General features: G+C 42.7%; 8 protein-coding genes across 8 annotated transcripts; 3 read left to right on the top strand and 5 right to left on the bottom strand.

Moving 5' to 3' along the window:
- Positions 1-103: 103 nt before the first annotated feature.
- K450DRAFT_185631 (uncharacterized protein) lies at positions 104-1,722 on the bottom strand. The gene is made up of 3 exons (XM_051584419.1): positions 1,636-1,722; positions 904-1,545; positions 104-832 (listed from the first exon to the last, which is right to left on the bottom strand). The coding sequence occupies exons 1-3, from the start codon at positions 1,688-1,690 to the stop codon at positions 216-218; spliced, it is 1,314 nt and encodes a 437-aa protein (XP_051446810.1). The 5' UTR covers positions 1,691-1,722; the 3' UTR covers positions 104-215.
- Positions 1,723-3,375: 1,653 nt separating this feature from the next.
- K450DRAFT_231261 (uncharacterized protein) lies at positions 3,376-3,744 on the bottom strand. Its single transcript, XM_051587390.1, has one exon. It carries the CDS (start codon positions 3,644-3,646, stop codon positions 3,488-3,490), a length of 159 nt encoding a protein of 52 aa, XP_051446809.1. The 5' UTR covers positions 3,647-3,744; the 3' UTR covers positions 3,376-3,487.
- Positions 3,745-5,446: 1,702 nt separating this feature from the next.
- K450DRAFT_231245 (uncharacterized protein) lies at positions 5,447-6,048 on the top strand. The gene is made up of 2 exons (XM_051587389.1): positions 5,447-5,805; positions 5,894-6,048. The coding sequence occupies exons 1-2, from the start codon at positions 5,545-5,547 to the stop codon at positions 6,005-6,007; spliced, it is 375 nt and encodes a 124-aa protein (XP_051446808.1). The 5' UTR covers positions 5,447-5,544; the 3' UTR covers positions 6,008-6,048.
- A 131-nt stretch (positions 6,049-6,179) lies between these two features.
- K450DRAFT_231244 (uncharacterized protein) lies at positions 6,180-8,263 on the top strand. The gene has a single exon (XM_051587388.1). It carries the CDS (start codon positions 6,242-6,244, stop codon positions 7,973-7,975), a length of 1,734 nt encoding a protein of 577 aa, XP_051446807.1. The 5' UTR covers positions 6,180-6,241; the 3' UTR covers positions 7,976-8,263.
- A 1-nt stretch (position 8,264) lies between these two features.
- K450DRAFT_231241 (uncharacterized protein) lies at positions 8,265-10,050 on the bottom strand. The gene is made up of 7 exons (XM_051587387.1): positions 9,873-10,050; positions 9,717-9,811; positions 9,559-9,646; positions 9,408-9,480; positions 9,217-9,323; positions 9,044-9,143; positions 8,265-8,979 (listed from the first exon to the last, which is right to left on the bottom strand). The coding sequence occupies exons 1-7, from the start codon at positions 10,034-10,036 to the stop codon at positions 8,359-8,361; spliced, it is 1,248 nt and encodes a 415-aa protein (XP_051446806.1). The 5' UTR covers positions 10,037-10,050; the 3' UTR covers positions 8,265-8,358.
- Positions 10,051-10,086: 36 nt separating this feature from the next.
- K450DRAFT_278871 (uncharacterized protein) lies at positions 10,087-11,831 on the top strand. The gene is made up of 5 exons (XM_051593310.1): positions 10,087-10,215; positions 10,324-10,412; positions 10,487-10,783; positions 10,858-11,222; positions 11,291-11,831. The coding sequence occupies exons 1-5, from the start codon at positions 10,110-10,112 to the stop codon at positions 11,628-11,630; spliced, it is 1,197 nt and encodes a 398-aa protein (XP_051446805.1). The 5' UTR covers positions 10,087-10,109; the 3' UTR covers positions 11,631-11,831.
- A 1,660-nt stretch (positions 11,832-13,491) lies between these two features.
- K450DRAFT_231235 (uncharacterized protein) lies at positions 13,492-15,124 on the bottom strand. Its single transcript, XM_051587386.1, has 5 exons — positions 14,548-15,124; positions 14,447-14,475; positions 14,288-14,390; positions 14,149-14,200; positions 13,492-14,071 (listed from the first exon to the last, which is right to left on the bottom strand). Exons 1-5 carry the CDS (start codon positions 15,082-15,084, stop codon positions 13,656-13,658), a joined length of 1,137 nt encoding a protein of 378 aa, XP_051446804.1. The 5' UTR covers positions 15,085-15,124; the 3' UTR covers positions 13,492-13,655.
- A 54-nt stretch (positions 15,125-15,178) lies between these two features.
- K450DRAFT_231233 (uncharacterized protein) lies at positions 15,179-16,014 on the bottom strand. Its single transcript, XM_051587385.1, has 4 exons — positions 15,713-16,014; positions 15,581-15,645; positions 15,411-15,519; positions 15,179-15,337 (listed from the first exon to the last, which is right to left on the bottom strand). The coding sequence occupies exons 1-4, from the start codon at positions 15,968-15,970 to the stop codon at positions 15,248-15,250; spliced, it is 522 nt and encodes a 173-aa protein (XP_051446803.1). The 5' UTR covers positions 15,971-16,014; the 3' UTR covers positions 15,179-15,247.
- Between the last annotated feature and the right edge of the window lie 2,019 nt (positions 16,015-18,033).

Below are 18,033 nucleotides of genomic sequence, written 5' to 3'. Positions count from 1 at the left end.
TTTAGAGAGCAACGTATGACGAGCCCACTTGTATGCCATGGTCAGTTATACTATCGTACACAAAATTTGACTTTTGCACTATTCAATAGGAACAAAAAAGTTTGCTGTTTAGGAGGTAAGCGTACAGATTATATTTCTTTATAAAGAAAGACTTGTCTTTTGATATTGTATATGTTACATTTAAATAACTATAGTCATACACGGAGGAGAGCTATTTAGGGTGCAGCAGTAGCAGCGGGGTGGAAATCTGCCATAAGAGCCTCACCAGCTTGCCAGGATCCGAAGATCAGACCGACAAGACCAAGCAGCACACACAAGAAGCACCAGGCAAGTTCGTATATGGGCTTGTTTCGGATGCCAGTAAGCTTGAGATAACAAATGACAGGGAAAGCGAAGATAATTAAGCAGTTGGCCACAGCACCTAGCATGGACATAAAGTCACCAAAGTATGGCACGAAGATGGCCACGACGACGACGACAACCATAAGGATGATTCTAAAAATGACTCGGAGTATCGTTGCCATCCACTTTCCACGTTCCTCCTCAGATATGTGAAGCATCCTCTCACAGTCAAGCGCGAGCGATGTGACAAGGAGTGGTGTGGCTAGAATGACATGGATGGTAATAATGATAGCAGCGGCGGTTTTGGCGGCAGAATCTGGCAATGACGCATAGATGGGAGATTGAACAGTATCACCGTAGATATAGTAACCAGGAACAGCACAGAGGAAATAAAAGGCCATACAAGTGGACAAACCACCAAAAACAACCTTGTTCCAATCCTTTGGTCGTCTCATACTTGCTTCGACTGCGGGATAAATTGGGTTTCCACCTAAAGGTAAAATAAAATGGTTACTACATGTTCAAAAGTAGAAAAGAAAATTCACTGCAGAGGGAGCTTACCATAACTGAAAGAGATGGAGCTAAGAGCGACAGGAAATTGATCCCAAATAACCGAATCGTGTTGGACAGCGACGGGATTTGTTTTGTGATCGTTCACAGCGGTAGCAACGACGATGACGACGCAGATGAAAGTGCAAACGACACCAGCGGCACTAAAGATACCAATTTCCTTCATGGATCGGAAGAAGACGAAAGGAACAGCGATGACAGCAGCCCAGATAATTTTCCAGATAGCAGGAGTCAGCTCTGCTGAGGTCCCTTTGAGAATGACTGAACTGAAGTTGGATCCACAAAGCATGACATACAACATCGAAACACCAAGCAATAGAATGACGTTGAAGAAGAAAATTACAATGCCGCCGATAGGACCAAATGCCTCTCTACCGACATCATAGTAAGAGTCTAGTCTTCGTTTGCCGTTGGCATACAGGCATCTGATCAATATGATACCACAATAAGAAGCCATCAACCAGGACAGGCCGAGAATAAAAAGACCAATCCAACCACCTTGTCGAAGGGCGTAAGGTAGAGAGAGAGCACCGGTACCAGCGACAACGCATACAATATTGAAATAGGCCCAGAAGGAAGAACCTTGACCAGGGCGTTCTGCCCTAAGATCAGAAACTATGCTCTCGGTGTCATCTGTGGAAGCCGGATATTTGCCCAGTTAGTACAACAAACAAATTGAGAGAGGGGTTACCGAGTTTGAACAATGAAAGATGTGTAACTTACAGACTGATGCGGCATCGTCAACGGTCTCTTCAGGCTTTTTCTCTGATGAAAACATATTTCAATCAGAGGGTAAGGGTATGAGTGTGGGGAAAAGGAAGAAGAGAGTCCTTGCTGCGAACTAGAACATTAAAAAAAAATCTCAAAACTCAGAGGCACCTTGTCACGAAAAAAAAAAAAAAATTAGAAAGGGAATCAAAGGTTTGCCTTTCCTTTAATCTCCGATGAAACCTTGCCGAGAGCTTGGGAAGGTCTATCGCATACAGGAAGAGAGCTTGCGTACTCAAATTGATAGAAACTGTCGTAATATGGCCATAGTCAGAGGCTTGGTTACTTAAAGCTGGCTAGAAAACTGAGGACCTGTCAAGAAGTTAGTTTCGCCAAAGGGTTCGTCCATGTGACTAACCTGGCCCATAAGCCAATTAAAAATGATTTTCAAAATGTTGCCTAAGCATCGGCTTTATCTCCGAATGTGCCAGTGAACCTTTGACACCAAAATGTTTCTGAGGGAAGCAGCTAATTGGTATGAATGTACACAAATATGGGCAGTTGGATTCTACTGTACAGGTGCGGATGGAGAAGCTAAACGAACGGTGAGAAGCAAACCTTGTAGTCATTTTGTCATACGAAACCATAATGTGCTTTCTAGGTGTTCGAGCATGACAATTTGTCCACGACAAGTTGTATCGCCCACAATAATGTACTCATGAAAGTTTGTGTATATTTCCTGACTTTGTATGGTTGATAACTAGCCACAATGACGCTGTTGGCTTCAGCCTGGGTAGGTGCGAATAAACTCATTGATATTGGTTTCAAGCTCACCAAAAGCTTGTGTATCCTATGTCAAAGCTTGATTGGGTTGGCCGCTTGCCTCCGTTTTACGTCCGCAGGCAATTTCAGCCCATCCTCCACATTGCCATATACAAAATAGAGAGTTCTGCCGCATCTATAACGCTTAATTATTTCACATTGGATATACGAAACACCGTCATCTATATACGTACTGTGTGAATTTGAATTTTATGGCTGTCGCTTGTTCAAACCTTATCCCAAGGTATACAGAGTCGAACTTCGTTGAAGCTTGTTCTTTTGACATCCAGAAACATGAGCAAAGTTATCTATTCCCTTTTAGCCAACGAAAGTGGGATGATAAAACGGGGATTTGTAAGACGACTGTAACTTCATCCTTACCAAGTATACATGAAAAATTCTTTTGCCTATTTTTTCAACTTTGTTTCCAAGCTTGATCCACCTACTTGCGGCCGGGTGGTCTTCCTCGCTAGGCCTTACACTTCTAACCTCATCAGAATACTCCTTCTTACTCAATGCCCTGCTACCGATAGAGTCCGCTCCGGCTAAAAGTTGTCTTATACCATCCCAGATACTTCGCGTATGACTCCTACTCATACCTTCTCCGCACAAGCGCTACAATAAAATAAGTATACTATATAGATCTCTCAATATGAAGATTTGCCAAAAACATATTTTTCATCCTCTAAATGCTGCTCGTTAAGAATAGAGTGCGTACCACCAATCCGCCGAGATTACGACAAGGCTAAATGCTCTATTTATCGAAGATTGTAAATTTTGATGTAGTATGTATCCCGCCAAAATCTGACAAGCGATATCGGTTCAACTAATTGAGGATCCGATGCGGAAACAGGAATTTCACTAATTAGCGTTGCTACAGTGGATGCACTAACATTCACATAATTCAGTCTCTACCACCAGTATAAGTATCAGCAGCGTGCCATGTTCGATAGCCGTAGTCGTCTAGCTCGCCACCAAAATCCACTCGCCATCTTTGTTGTTTAATTACTTTATTATTTTTTGCCACCACAGGCAGCTACCATATTTATACATAGTCTAACTGGAGTTTGCTTCGAAATAGGCCTTTGCGTGAGCTCCTGCACTTGAGGCGATATGTTCCCGTTCTTCTGCTGTCGCATGCTACCCAAAGGAAAATGCTGTTTAAGTCCATGAGAAGAGCTTTGTACCGGTTGTAGGAAGGCATACTCACCCTATTGTTCAACTGCTCGAATAACTTGATAGCCTCTGTGTAAAAGTGTTTGTAGCGAGTAAGTTATGGAAATCATGACCTATTCCAACGAATCAGCCACATCGATTACTTGCCTGCCATTGCAAACCCAACCATATAGTCTATGGACTTTTGCTTATCATCATCTAAATTCGACAGGTTCACTAATGCTTCATACCATACTCATTTCTATCTTTTCCTTCGCAATGCCTTCAAACGTACCAAATTTTTCTAATGTAGCATGTCGTTCGTAAGAATACCAAGCCTCACAAGCAGCAGCGGCGGCTAAAAAAGATGGTTAGAATCCAACAGGCGCCATGCAGTGGCAAGGATCCTTCAACTTACATATCCGGTCTATGGAGACAGTTGTCTTCGCCTGTGTATCACCACCCTGTAAGTAGAAGTCGTCGTGGCATTGTTTCATCTGATGAACCGTCATAAACCCATTCGAGTTAGACCGAAAGAGATTCTCAACCTGCAGAAAAACAAAAAGTAGTGTTGGCATTGATGTCAGATCTGGGTGCAGTCTAAGCAACCACTACGGGCAGTGGTATTTGCTAATACGTTTGATGCACGGCAGGGTAGAGGTTACCTTTTCGAAAGCGCGAGCAAACATCGACAAGTATTCGTGAGAAGGTTCATCGGCTCCGTCAGTGTAATGCGTTACAGCGCCTTTGACGGACGGATGGTCTATATGATGGTGATCGACTTGAGGCTCGGCAGTTGTCATCGTCCCAAAAAAGCAAACTAGTAAGAAGAAAGAAGACTACTTCCTACGCTTTAGAAAAATTTCAGCCAAAATAGGAGCATTTTTTTTGCATGTAGCACAGCGTGGCTTTTCTATGACCGCGCTTGTCATAATTCAACGTGCTTTCCTTTGGACTAACAGCGTTCTCTCGCTAATAAAATCAATCTTCTCTTGTAGTCGACAACAGGTTAGAACAACCCCTCGAAGCAACTTTTGTTATAAATTGGTAGCAAATATACTGCTGGTTTTGATGGACACAATGATCACTATTAACTTTGGTTGTTGATCAGAGGCTCTACAAGGTATCATCAGGAAAAGATGACGAGCAGTTCCTTAGATAGGAGCGGCACTGCTTTTACATAGATTGGTATCAAGCTCTTTAAAAATACGGAGCACAGTAAGTTCCAAATAAAATATTATAAGCGTAGTTTTGCTTCAATGATGGGTGATGCGATGCAGGGGTGGCGATAGCTTTGCTTTGGTGCAGTTAAGCAAGTAGAAAGCAGCCTCTCAGTGAGTCCATTCGGGACCTGAAATGAGAAAGAAGTGGTTTTTGCGTTGGTGTCATGATATGACAACACATATCATAAATTTTTCCATTTTCCCCACTTTTCCACAAACTAAGAAGTATTAGGTAAAAGCTGCAGACTTGTTAGCTTCCCAAATGTGACAAGAATGACACTTGTATGATGGACGGGAGGCATGTCACGTGATTTCGTTATCACTTTGAGTTTTGGGTATTTGCCAAAGCAAGATTCATCTCACTTTCTGACATTACAGTAGCAAAACAATATGGCTGCACCTAGAAACGAGAGCGAATCCATAAAGAAAGAAAACGGAAACAACGTCGAAGTTGTTGAAACAGATGACTTCAATTTTGGCAAACTCATGCAAGATCTGAATGGCGCTGAATCTATGTTGACCAGCATTGAGTCAAGAGCAGCTGAATTGGACGCCAAACTTGATGCTTTATTGCAGGAAGCGACAACAACTTCTGCAGATCCAGATACTTCTACTGCTTAACGTACTCATCCTCACTTTACGCATGTCAACGTTTTTATGGTACTTTTACAGCATTTTGTAACTGCCAAATATTTTTCCCACCCTTCCTCCCATCCTTCGTCTTATGCTTGTTGCTACCTCTTGTATATTACGTTCATACCCGTTATATACAACTCTTTTTCGTCGAAACATGTCAAAATTGTCCGAATCGCAGCGTGATACTTTGCTAAAGCCTCTGTTGGATTCCAACGGCTGGGCCATGGTTACTGATCGCGACGCCATTAAGAAATCCTATGTGTTTAGCGACTTCAACGAGGCATTCGGATTCATGTCGCGAGTCGCTCTCCGAGCTGACAAAGTAGATCATCACCCGGAATGGTTTAATGTAAGATACGGTTTTGGTTTCGAGTGTGAGTTTCACTGATTTGATCATTCATTCTGTTGGCCACCCAATTCTCCGCTTCTGTTCTTAGGTTTACAACAAGGTGGAGGTTACACTCTCCACTCATGACTGCCAAGGCCTATCGACCCGAGATGTTGATTTGGCCAAATTTTGTGACAAGGTGGCCAAGGCTTCCAAGCAGTAGTTCTACGTTGTTGCATAGTTTAGTGGTATTTTTTTTTTGTATGTCATTGTCTTGTTTTCATAAAGAAGGCGGGATTTCTCCTTCACCAGCTGCCAAAAAAGAAAGTCGCAACCATTACAAAAAAAAAAAAATCCCGCACGGAAGACTGACCTCGCTCCACTACTCCATTCTGCTTGCGTTTTCAAGTATCCTCGAGCTTCCATCGTTTGGAAGTTTTTACCTCATGCTTATTCAATGACTACATTGACTGGCAATCTTGATCCGGTTACACCTAGAAACCATTCCATCCTTAACAGCCGTTGTTCAAAAGACCCATCTCCACGTTCCAATATGCCACCTTCTAGCCTTTCATCTTCAACTCATCTTCACAAACCGCATAAAGCTTTGCCAAGTATACCTTCCTCCATAGATATTCCGCTTGACTTACCTACGACACCCTCCATACCAAGCGATGAACAAGTCGACACTATCACCGACAAAATACTTCATTTGAATGTAAACGACATAGAGCATGGACACTCTGCTGCTATCATACATCCGGGTTGTCCAACACTTTCTGATGTATTGTCTCGACCTTTCCACAATGACGATGTTATAGTCGATTATTCAGCAACCCCCATGACCCATAAATGGTCCGCTCTAGATAACCAGCCTATATCCTTCCATTCCGAAGACGTTGATGCATTCTTAGCCTATCCGTCTATTCCTATGGCTCCTGAATCTTGGAAATCTAATGGCTTGGAGTCGCTCGGACAATATCTATCAAATTCCACTTTTGATGACAAAGACACCATTAATAGTATGGTGTCTTTACCACCAGATTCCACTGACCATTATGCTTGGCTAAATACACATACCAAGCCATCTGTTCGTCATATCCTTCCTCTTCCAGTCCCAAAGTGGCGAAGGAAAGATAGAAAGTCAGCCATACAAAATAATTCGTTACTCGGCCCATCCCGCATACGTGCAGCTAAAAATTGTATCGCTAGCCCAGACCGAGCTGCTCGCATGGTGTTAGCGACTTTAAAAGCCGATCAGAGCAAGCCTGGCGAATCAGTCATATCCGAAATAATAGACTCAACTCATTTGTCAGTTAATGACCTAGCGCCTCATCGCGACAAAATCAAAAAGATGAAGCGAACCATAGGAAGCGATGAAGTCAAAAGTGATATGGAAGAGCGACGGCCGCATATTTCGAACGGATCTCGACGACGGCTTAGGCACCAACAAAGATATACCAACAACATACATGACTTTAGCACAGAGCAACAGCAGAAACTCAACGAGGTCCGGTTACCCGAGTCTGCTTTTGACTTTTCTTGCCCATTTCAACCTAGAGAATTGGATCCGCTACCCACTGATGCACCCCCATCTACAATTGGCTTGGTGAAGTGCTTGAAGAATATCCCAATACCCTTCCATTCTACGACGTATAATATCAACCGCCAACTAAAACCACTAACCAACCAATCCGACAAGCAGGCCATATCCACCACCACCGTCATGCCAGCACGCCAAACACAACTTTTTCCTCCAACAGGTCAGAAACAAAAGGCGAGCTTCAACTCGTCTCGAAACGATGCTCGCGGATTTGACGAATTACCACCAACAGCTACCTCCATGACCCCAAAAGGTACCCGTCCTCGAAGAAATAAGAAATCTTCTCAGGCTGCTCGTGCATCTGGGCATGGAAAAGATACCAATACCACGTCAAGGACCGTTAGAGCTACGGAATTACTACCTTCGTCATCATTATTGTTCGATTATGGTACATCAGAGGAATGGATGTGCTGGTTTTGCGAATTTGAAGTCTTTGTGAGAGGCTTTGTAGCGGCCAGACGGAGAGGCGGATGGTACAAGCGACGAAGAGAACGAAATCGCAGGTTACGGGAAATAGAAGCTCGACAGAATAACGAATTAATATCTTCGAGTAGCTCAGACCTTGACGAAATAGATAATCCTTCATAGATAATACATATAGTGTCTCGATTTACAAACTGCAAACCTTTCAGGTAATTTGAGATAGAACAAGCGGTATAACAGACTTTGGCGGCATTGTCATCTGGGGTTGCAGCTTGTACTGAACATTCAGTGCCTATTAGCGCATTGTATCTACACATGATGATACCAAAGCCTAAGGTTGCGTATATTTGTCAGGAAGTCCTCGTGAGGAGTTGGACAAGTGATAGAAAAGTACTAGTAAACAACGATAGGAGCCCGATTTATCCTTTTAAAACCAGCAATGCTTAATTTATGTCCCAGCCGACCGCAACAATGGCAGACATAAATCAAAATGGGTCAAAGAGCTTTCTGAACACTTCGGTAACAAACGGCTTTCATGTAAGCACTATCTATTTCTTCTTTTTTATTTTGCGGCCAGCCTTTGATGGGGACGTCTCCAATCCGTCAAAGAAATTATCATTGGCGTTTTGCAACATCCGTCGTTTTCGCCGTGGCGCTCTTTCGGCCTCATCACTGTCATCTCGGTCACTAAATTGATAATTGTCTTCCTCACTGCCGGAGTCACTCTTGTATGACTGAGAGAAGCCTGCCTCCGACTTGACTTCATCATGGTCCTCCTCAGATGACACTGCTTCTTCTCCACTTTGGTCGCCATTTTCGTCTTCGTCTTCATCAACGTTATTAAACAGGAACTTGATATCCCAAAACCGAACTGAATTGTCGTGAGCACAACTTGCAAGCCAGGTGTTATCATAGGATAACCGAATTCGCTCGATGGGGAAGTCTTCTCCATGGGCTCCGATCACACCTTCAAATTTGTTGGGTAAAATCGACACGACACGAATAATTCCATCACTGCTGCCTGTACATATAGTGTCTTCATCAAGCTTACAGATGGTATCAATGGAACTTGGGTGACCCAGTATTCGATCACTAGAGTCTTGCCACTCTCCCCATGTCCATAAATTAAGTACGCCAGCTTGTGATCCTGTTATGACTTTTTTCTCATTCTAAAAGATAAAGCATCAGCACAGTCGTTATGTCTATGTATGCTGACAGAGATTGCTAATGTACCTTTACTGTAACAACGGATAGTAGTTCATCGTCCATGCAGTCCGATATTGCTTTGAGTTTAGGTTTGCGAATGTCCCATATAGATAATAATCCATCGCCACTGTTGGACAGAATTATAAATTAGACAGTGGTAGACAACGTGAAAGCTACCAATATAGGCTTGCATAACTTACGCAACGGCAATCAATGTGTTTTTGTCGGTGGAAAACGTCATATCCGCTATAAAGTCGGTGTGCTCGTGGTAATCGTGTATCAGCCCGTGACTACGATTATCCCAAATCTGAGAAGTTATAAAGTCAATATACAGAATGCTAGGATGGCTGATGACCATGGTTTCGGTTACAGCCTCTTCCAGTCCGCTCACCTTTATTATACCCAAATCATCTCCCGTCGCAATCAGATTTTCATTCAAGCGTAGTATTTTGTTGATAGGCGATCTATCATCAAAACAGGGTTGGTCGTCAGCCGCATTCCATAAATTCGCCATGAAGCAACTAGAACAAAATAAAACTTACTCATGCGCCGCAGAATGCTTGTGAACCAATTTTCCACTCTCAACATCCAGTGTGTGAATGGATCGGTCTCGCGATATGCTATACAGATCTGAGAGCAGCGGAGAAGGCGTTTTTAGAAATATACATGATGGCGGACTGAAGTATACCCAATAACTCACGGTTTCCGCTCTCACTGAATTCCACGCCACGACATGATTTCTTCGTCGGTTTGACTGACCATTGCTGCTGGTTCTCTTTTTGTCCGAACTTATAACTGTCAGAAGCGTTAAGCATCGAAAAAGAGCTGAAGAACGGTGAACCGGAGGCCAACTTACCATTCAATATCGCCCGTAATGAGTCCAGCTGCAGCTATTTGCGCTGAAGGATGTAGTGCAAAGTCAAAAACATGTGAACTGAAATGGAGCTTGGACATGGACTTTTGAGCTTCTTCTGGTCCAAGCAAGTCATTAAGGGAAGACAAGAAATTTCGCAGTCCCATCGAGAGACAAAGCCACAAAAAAAGAGCTCAGTTTCAAGATTTTTTTCATTTGCTCAAGCTCCTATTGTTCACCATGGAATTGACCCTTCAGTACCCTCAAGCCAAGTTCGAGGCTGACAACGATTTGGCTGACGCTAATGTCATTTCCAAGTATAAGATTGCTGCCAACATTGCTAACGGTATGTTCCATACTCAAACCTTTGCTGGATCTTGTTTTAGTCCTTAGCCGTGGTTTTTCCTTTTTTTTTTTTTTCCAATATGAACTGACAACTATCTCCCTTCCGCAGCAACTTTGGCCATGGTCCTCGAGAAAATCGCTCCTGGTGTATCCACTTTTGCGATCTGTCGGTATGGAGATGAATTGATCCAAGCATACGTATGTACTTTTAAATATATATAGGCTATCAACGGTGACCTATAGCGTTGTTAACGGCTCATTTTTTTTTGTAGACCTCAAAGATGTTCAAGGAAGCAGAAAAGGGAGTTGCTGTTCCTACCTGCGTTACCGTCAACAACCTCGTCCAATATTATACACCTCTTGCCAGCGAAGCATATACGTTGAAGGCTGGTGATGTTGTCAAGGTTGAGCTCGGTGCTCATATCGATGGTTATATCGGAACTGCCGCACATACCACTGTGGTTAACGTCGACCCTTCTCAACCTGTCACTGGAAAGGCTGCCGATGTCATCGCCGCAGCTTACTACGCTCAAGAAGCTGTCCTTCGTATGATGAAGCCTGGAACTTCCGTAAGTTTTCATAATTGTGTGTTGCTGGGATTATAGACCAATGTGTTAAACCAATGTTTGTTTCTCTACTGTAGAGCACCGACATTTCCCGAGTCATTGCGGAAACTGCTGCCTTTTTCCGTTGCAACCCAGTCCAAGACACATTCTCTGCTCAAATGAAGCGATTTGTTCTTCGAGCAAGCAAGGAAGTCGATAACCGAATCGACCCAGAGATGCCAGCACATGAGTTGGAGAAGCGTGAATTCACATTGGAACACAACGAAGTGTACTCTTTGAACATTGTTCTTACTACCGGTGACGGAAGAGTTAAGGACTCTGAACACAAAGCTATGGTCTACCAACGCAATGTCAACAAGTCATATGCTTTGAAGATGAAGTCATCCAGACAGGCTTACAGCGAAATCAATGCTAAGCACACCGTCTTCCCCTTCGCCATGAGGTAAAATAACTGATATAATGTGTGTTGACATAGGTCATCGAGTATTGTAACTAACATATGGATTGTAGTGCTTTGTCAAATAACCAAGCTCGTCTTGGTCTCCCTGCTCTCCTTACCCACGGCTTGGTGACGCCGCTGTTCACAACCCGAAGCTCTATGGCTTCTGATATCGTTGCTCAATTCAAGTTGACTGTTCTTATCACTGCTACTGGCGCCATCCGCACCACCATGCCACAAACCCTTCCTTATGTCCACTCTGAGTTCAGCGTCCCTGCTGGAACTGCCACTGCTACCCTTTTGCAATCTTCCGATGTCAAGAACCCCAAGGCACCAAGTGGTCTTCCAAGTGTTGATGTCGTGTTCGGTGCCGCTGTTCCTGAGGAGCAGGACGTTGAAATGGAGCTTTAGATTTCTCTTTTTATTTTATATTTCAGTTTCTTTTTTTTGTATGTCCTGTGATTCCTCAACTAAGTCGTTTCAAACTCGACTCCAATTTCATCTTCTGTCATTCACTCAATAATTGTTAATTGCAGGATGTACTGACAGATTAGCAAATAACAGTTTTGTACAATAAACACATCAACTTCATTAAGCTAAAACAAATAATTTATTCACATATGCACATACGCCATTACTTATTGCGTTTTTAGGTCTTTACGGCTGTAGCTGTTTGAGGCTGATTCAAAGTATTTACTGGTTGAGGCTGGTTCATCGTACTTCCTACTTGAGGATGATTAAGAGTATTTCCTACTTGAGGTTGATTAAGAGTACTTGCTACTTGAGGCGTGCCCGAAGCACCTGCCATGTGAGGCGGGTTCGCAGGATTGGCTACTGGAGGCGGGTAAGAAGGATTGGATGACATCTGGGGTTGCGAAGAAACGCCGGTGGATGGTGCATTATGCAACGCTGGCTGCCCAGTTCCCGGAACAGCAGCACTTGTAGATGCTGCGTTTGTCATTGGAAGCTCGCCTTTCTCCATCAGTAGTTCGTCACGTCTACGAGTCAACAAGAACTCTTGCAACATAACAGCATTTCTCTTGTTGGCCATGAAGAGGAAGTCAATGAAATCACCTAAAAACGGAATGATACCAAGCTAATGTCGTCGATTGCAAAAAGCTCATTTCAGTTTTCCATTTCCTTTGTCAGAGGCATAGAGCTAATTAAACTTACGAAAAAGTCAACCACGACATTGAGGTACATCATGAACACAATACGGCTAGGAAGATCAGCTCTCTTTGCCGTTCTGACTAGTTCAACTGCTAAAGCAGCCCCCATGGCATCACCAATGAATGGAATGATACCTGTAATATGAGAAGGTGTCAAACTTTATCGTACTTACACTTGCATATTGATGCGATCGGTTATTAACTTACCCAAAACGCCATCAAGTCCAATACTGATACCGCAACACAGGAATCCTTGATCAAGATAGTACGCTCTCCTCTTGACTTGGGTTAAAATCTCACGATCCCGCTCACCAAGGATGATTTCCGATCCAGGTCTGGATGACCAGAAATGCGACTTGTAATTTTTCTCAGCTTGGGCTCGCGCTGCCAGCAGATGCGGATCAGTATCTGCGATAGAAGGCTTCTCTTTGGTGAATTTTTCAGAGATCTTCTGTATGAAGGACTCCTGATCGGGGTTGTGTGGGTCGTATGCTGGTTCGGCAGCTGGGGCAGCTGCGGGTGCGGGTGCAACACTCATTCTGAGGAAAGTATGAGAGAGTACTGGAAAGAGGAGATAGCGTACCGGTAAAGCAAGTTTCAAAGTTTATATAAAAAATTCCCTTTGGTTTCAGCGTAGTTTGTCACTGGTTATGGTCAATGCTTTGCTATTGTGTTCCAAACTATAGCATGAATAACCTTGGGTCCCTGCATACTGACTTGACTGTATGATATTCCACGGTAGCTTCTTCTACTGACACGAAGCCCTCTTGTCCAGATATCCAACTGATATGAGGATTATGCTAATTTGCCAAGGGTTCTGCTGTTCTCGGCGAAACCATTACCATATGTGCGAAAATTTTTGATCAAATTGAACGGAATTGAAACAGGTGGCTTCTGTAATGTTTAGATGTTTGACTTAATGTGAGCTTCATTGACAGGAATGAACCACAAGCACTTATCAAACGATTATTCCTTCATATTTTAATGTAAGGAAAATGTGCCATTGGGTCTTTAACGGACAGTAGCAATATTTCGCATGATTCTTACATTTACAATCGCATTGATATCTATCGTCGGGAGGTCTCACAATAACACCAAAAAAATTGAAAGTTGTGCGATAACCATGTATTGATTTAAAGATAATTGAATTCAATATGAGTTACAATGTTTATCATATGTCTCTCCCGGACATGCTGAAATGCTCATAATACCAGTAGAGTGGAATCCAAATTGTCTTCTTCTTTGACAGTAATCGGAAGCCAGTTATCTAGCGAGATCCTCCAAAGTTACGTCTTTTTGCTGCTGCTTCCTCTTTATCAGACGCGCTACTGCTTTCTGATCTTTTTAAAAACCCATCTATGCGAGGTTGGTTCTGCTCTGGTTCTTTTTTCTTTTGCTGCTTGGTGGTAGCCTTCTTCTCTGGTTCCGAGATCTTCGTGTAGGTGCCGCCACACTGGATTTGATGTCGCGCCCACCAGTAGTCAGCTTTTTGGGGTGGTCTGTTCATTGATCGCCTAACAATACCGTAAAACGGTGGCTGATGTTGACATGGTCCGTTGCACTTCCACACATGTGTACGGTGGTAATTAACTTCGTCATGAAAGGTGTGATAAACAGTAATTTTGGTGCCAGCAGCCTTATTGATTCTAGCCGCATGCATTAAAAACTGAGGTCCGTGGCCATCTATTATCATGGAATATGCAAGTTAGCGTAATCCTTGAAAGGGAGAACGGTATTTGATAGAACCGGTGAATACATACCATGGTCAGTGTAGTTGTCAGTTACAAAAAGCAGCGCGTGAATCATCTCGTGCTAAAAAAAAAAAAATTGGTAAAATTGGATGCGTCAATGGATGCGCTAACCAAACCATTTGCTTATCACATCACTGTGATGTCTTACCAATAAAGTATCGATTAAATCTTCTCGCGTTCGAAACTGAAGCAATGGCTCTGATAGTGAAATAGTGCATTGTCCAGTAGATTTGTAGCTACAGATTCCAGCACTACGGGTAAAGTCAGCGAAACATTCTACACCGCTTACATGTTTAACACCTCTTACCATAGTGTCATCTTTTTAGACCACTTGAGCTGTCAGACCAAGTTTCACTTGGAGTTAGCAGATTGCCTTTGATACAAAGAATTACCGGGGCCATAAATTACCTCTACTACTTTCAGCATGCCAAAAAAGTATTGTTCATCAAACATCTGAAAAAGAGCATGGATATCTGGTGTAGGACTAAAAAGGTCGAGGTCATTGGCGATTTTTTCGTCAGGATGGCTGCTATTTGCTTCAGTTCCTTCCTGTTCCTGTAGGAGCCGAGCAAACTCTTCGTCCGATTTCAGCTGAGACGAGGAGGGCGATGGCGGTGAGCGATGTTCAGTTGATCTTTCGCCATGGACCAAAGATTTTGCATTTTGCTCTTCTTCTGCCTGCAGTAGTCGAGCCAGAGCTTCGTCAGAGTCTATGTCATTATGTGAATTTGTTACGGAATTAGGTGTATGATTAGGTATAGTTGTTTTGTCGAGTAATGAGATTGGTGCTTCGGGATCTGATTTGGTACCGGCTTCAAGCTGATATTGTTCATGGAGACGTCTAGCCAGAGCTTCGTCCTTTGCTTCATGTAAAATCAGTTCTGTCAGTTCATCTTCTTCTGCCTGCAGCCGCCGAGCAAGCCGTTCGCTATCCTCAGCGGCCATTGTTTTTGAGAGTGAGACAACAAAGAGGGCTAAATTTTTGTTCTTATGCTTTACAACGTCCCTGTCTTGCCCATGAAATCGATCGCTATAGTCATTCATTTTAAACGGAAAATACAGTCATACTTTACTGAAACTTGGAAAATAGCTAAGAACATTAAGCAGTTTAAGAATAGTAATCCGGCTTCTTGATATTGACGCCATATTCTGCCAGGGCTGCTGACAGATCTTCCATAGTCAAAACCGTTTTACGGTCCTATCGAAAAAAAAAAAGGAATGGATGTTACAGACCATATCAGCAAAGTGACTCCTATGAACACAATTCTTACTTTTCCCTGCTTGCTTCGGTTTCCCTGCTGCCGTATTTTACAGAATTGAAAGGCATCGGTAGCTATGTCTGTGATAAATTTCTGGGCCGCCAAAGCGAGGAGGCGTTTTCTGGTTGATCATGTAAGTTGAACGATCTAAGCATGCGTTATATTATGACCATTATACGTACATTCGGACATCGTCACAGTCAAATCCTGTTCGGCTCAAGTAGTAGTCCGTCACGGCATCCGGTATCTACCCACGATAATATAATTAGCTGTTATTCAGCTATATCGTACCGTTATATCAAATGTCAACTTACAGCAGGTGTATAATTATCCATCATTGAAAGAAATTCAGCAAGACTTCGTTGCTTTCTGTTCATTTCTATGTCTCTTCGCGTAGGCTTTGGCACTTGAGCTTCTTTGCTAGTCTCCATTTCCGAAATTTGGTCAGCGGCGTTAGAGCTGCCTGCGGCCGTCGCGCTGGATTGTGAATTTGAAGATCCATTAGGCTGTGTATCGACATCCATGGCCAAAGACTGGTGTGTTTCGTCTGACTGTGATTTCTGGTCTGACATTGGTAGGATCAATGTTGCGGGGTGAGATGCGTGAAGAATCTTTGTTACCGGATTTGAAGCAGAGGCCAAAGCACAAATTTTGGTCAGTCCTGTCGACCAATAAAATGACAGTATTTCATGGAGAGCCAAATGAAACAGACATTGCCTACAGACGACGACTTTGACCATTGGTATGGTCTGATAAAGGCACTGTTGAATCGTTTTTTTTCCATCTTTGAATTTTTTTTAATCAATTATATTGCATGTATTGGACTTTATCAGAAGCTCTTAAGGGGAAACTTAACTGAACTATATTTATTGGGAAAATATTTTGTAAATTCTGAGAATTGGTCTTGCGAGCTTCAGCAGTAATAGTCTCTCCAGCGCGCTTTAGTTGGGATACGTACTCAGTCTAAGTCCATGGCCAGCAAATTGATGAAGTATGTCTTTACGGCTATGTTTGATGCTCGTATTTGTCAAGAAAACCAGCGTGCAATTTCTTGTTGTATAATACTGATTTTATTCGGCTTGATCTTATTGAAACACTGAATGAATTGATCATGTTTTGTGAAATTTTCCTCGAGACAGACACAGCTACTGTCCATTATACGGATTGAAACTTATCAAATTTACCAACTGAACCTATTAACAATTTTTTGTGGACCAGCCATCGAGGCAGTCAGATATCATACATGAAGAGAGCTCTATACGTTTTATGCAAATTTTATTTGTGACAATGCCATGCAGATGAAAATCATTTTGTTCAATTGTTAGTGTGTGCATTGCCCTCTGAGAGCAGATATATATTAAATTTTGAAGGGGTATGTAGTTAGCAAGGCCCCCCCCGGAATTCAGTAATGACAGTTAATCAGCCTCGATCAATAGATTGTATGTCACTAACTTTTCTGTTTGTTTGCGTTGCCAGACGTCTTTCCGGAGGTGCTAGGTGGGTTAGCTGTTTTGCCTTCTTTCACCATATTTGCATGCATGCTTGAGCCATTACTGGCATTAGGTTTGACGTAGATAGAGGTTTTAGGCTTCAAAGTCACAGGAATAGGTGTCTTTGCTAAAGAGTGAGTTTGGTTTTTACTACGGTTCATAGGAGGAAAGAAGAGGCAGTTCTATAAAGTAAGATCTGTTGAAAGAGATGTCAACGAAAAGCAGAAGTTGGTATTTTATAAAGAAAATGCGAAAGCAAGATTGATTGTCTGGTTGTGAAATATAATGGGTAGCTCGAAGTTCTAACTGGAAGGTGCCACTGGTCACAACGTGATATGAAAACGCCGTGCCCTTACCCATCCGTAGTGATGTTACCCGCCACAACCGCCACAATGCCCCTAGGTGTGCACTTTCGGCACACATTTAGTATCACTGAAAATGTGATGTCCGCGGAGCTCAGTGTAGCTCGTGTTCAAACTTGCCCAGGCACTCGAACTGAAATGCTGCATTGTTACTCGCTTCAGCAACGCAATTCGCCGTGTCATCACAATAGAAGCTTGATAAGAGCGTCAGAAAACCTTGTGCTAAAGACGAGAGTTCTGGGCTTATCGCTAAGACAGCTTTCACCGTTTAGACAGGCATATGACAATATTTCAGTGAGAGCCACATGAAACAGACATTGAAGACGACTTTGTGCACTGATAAAAGATACCATTAAATGTTAATACATCATTCTACATAGTAATGATGGCACGTCGAAGCAAGCGACAATCAATAAGTTGAAAAGCAGTACATAATGTACGCCGCTAAAGAGGTATGTGGGCATTGATGAATACGTTGAAATTATCGATGAGCCTCCTCCTCGAGTTTTTCAAACGCTGAATAAAATGTCATCACCTTGGCATTGTGTAACTCCTTGCTCGAGAGGTTATGAATTTTATAGCATAGAATCTTCTAACCAGCTGAGACTACTGTCATTTATGGTGGTGTTAGCGATCGACATTGTTGGATATCACATATAAAGAGAGCTCTTAATCGTTTCATATAATATTTTTGTGAGTGATAATTTCATGTAGATGAAAATCATTTTATTCAATTGTTATTTACATGAAATGTGTTGAAGGAGTATAAATTTACCTGGCCTT

The sequence above is a fragment of the Umbelopsis ramanniana genome, assembly GCF_025399195.1.
Source record: "Umbelopsis ramanniana AG unplaced genomic scaffold K450scaffold_13, whole genome shotgun sequence".
In the NCBI taxonomy this organism is placed as follows: Eukaryota; Fungi; Mucoromycota; class Umbelopsidomycetes; order Umbelopsidales; family Umbelopsidaceae; genus Umbelopsis; species Umbelopsis ramanniana.
The sequence above is the reverse complement of the archived record's forward strand: the minus strand, read 5'-3'. Positions and strand labels throughout refer to the sequence as shown.

Coding starts and splice junctions, on each gene's coding strand:
- K450DRAFT_185631 (XM_051584419.1), bottom strand. CDS start 1,690: ATGTTTTCATCAGAGAAAAAGCCTGAAGAGACCGTTGACGATGCCGCA. Junction 1,546..1,635: donor TGACGATGCCGCATCAGTCT/GTAAGTTACACA, acceptor CGGCTTCCACAG/ATGACACCGAGAGCATAGTT. Junction 833..903: donor CTCCATCTCTTTCAGTTATG/GTAAGCTCCCTC, acceptor TTTTACCTTTAG/GTGGAAACCCAATTTATCCC.
- K450DRAFT_231261 (XM_051587390.1), bottom strand. CDS start 3,646: ATGCCTTCCTACAACCGGTACAAAGCTCTTCTCATGGACTTAAACAGC.
- K450DRAFT_231241 (XM_051587387.1), bottom strand. CDS start 10,036: ATGGGACTGCGAAATTTCTTGTCTTCCCTTAATGACTTGCTTGGACCA. Junction 9,647..9,716: donor ATTCAGTGAGAGCGGAAACC/GTGAGTTATTGG, acceptor CGCTGCTCTCAG/ATCTGTATAGCATATCGCGA. Junction 9,324..9,407: donor ATGATTTGGGTATAATAAAG/GTGAGCGGACTG, acceptor ATAACTTCTCAG/ATTTGGGATAATCGTAGTCA.
- K450DRAFT_231244 (XM_051587388.1), top strand. CDS start 6,242: ATGACTACATTGACTGGCAATCTTGATCCGGTTACACCTAGAAACCAT.
- K450DRAFT_231245 (XM_051587389.1), top strand. CDS start 5,545: ATGCTTGTTGCTACCTCTTGTATATTACGTTCATACCCGTTATATACA. Junction 5,806..5,893: donor ATCACCCGGAATGGTTTAAT/GTAAGATACGGT, acceptor TTCTGTTCTTAG/GTTTACAACAAGGTGGAGGT.
- K450DRAFT_231233 (XM_051587385.1), bottom strand. CDS start 15,970: ATGTCAGACCAGAAATCACAGTCAGACGAAACACACCAGTCTTTGGCC. Junction 15,646..15,712: donor TGGATAATTATACACCTGCT/GTAAGTTGACAT, acceptor TATCGTGGGTAG/ATACCGGATGCCGTGACGGA. Junction 15,338..15,410: donor ACCGAAGCAAGCAGGGAAAA/GTAAGAATTGTG, acceptor TTTTTTCGATAG/GACCGTAAAACGGTTTTGAC.
- K450DRAFT_231235 (XM_051587386.1), bottom strand. CDS start 15,084: ATGGCCGCTGAGGATAGCGAACGGCTTGCTCGGCGGCTGCAGGCAGAA. Junction 14,476..14,547: donor GCATGCTGAAAGTAGTAGAG/GTAATTTATGGC, acceptor TTGGTCTGACAG/CTCAAGTGGTCTAAAAAGAT. Junction 14,391..14,446: donor TCTAAAAAGATGACACTATG/GTAAGAGGTGTT, acceptor CTTTACCCGTAG/TGCTGGAATCTGTAGCTACA.
- K450DRAFT_278871 (XM_051593310.1), top strand. CDS start 10,110: ATGGAATTGACCCTTCAGTACCCTCAAGCCAAGTTCGAGGCTGACAAC. Junction 10,216..10,323: donor TGCTGCCAACATTGCTAACG/GTATGTTCCATA, acceptor TCCCTTCCGCAG/CAACTTTGGCCATGGTCCTC. Junction 11,223..11,290: donor GTCTTCCCCTTCGCCATGAG/GTAAAATAACTG, acceptor TATGGATTGTAG/TGCTTTGTCAAATAACCAAG.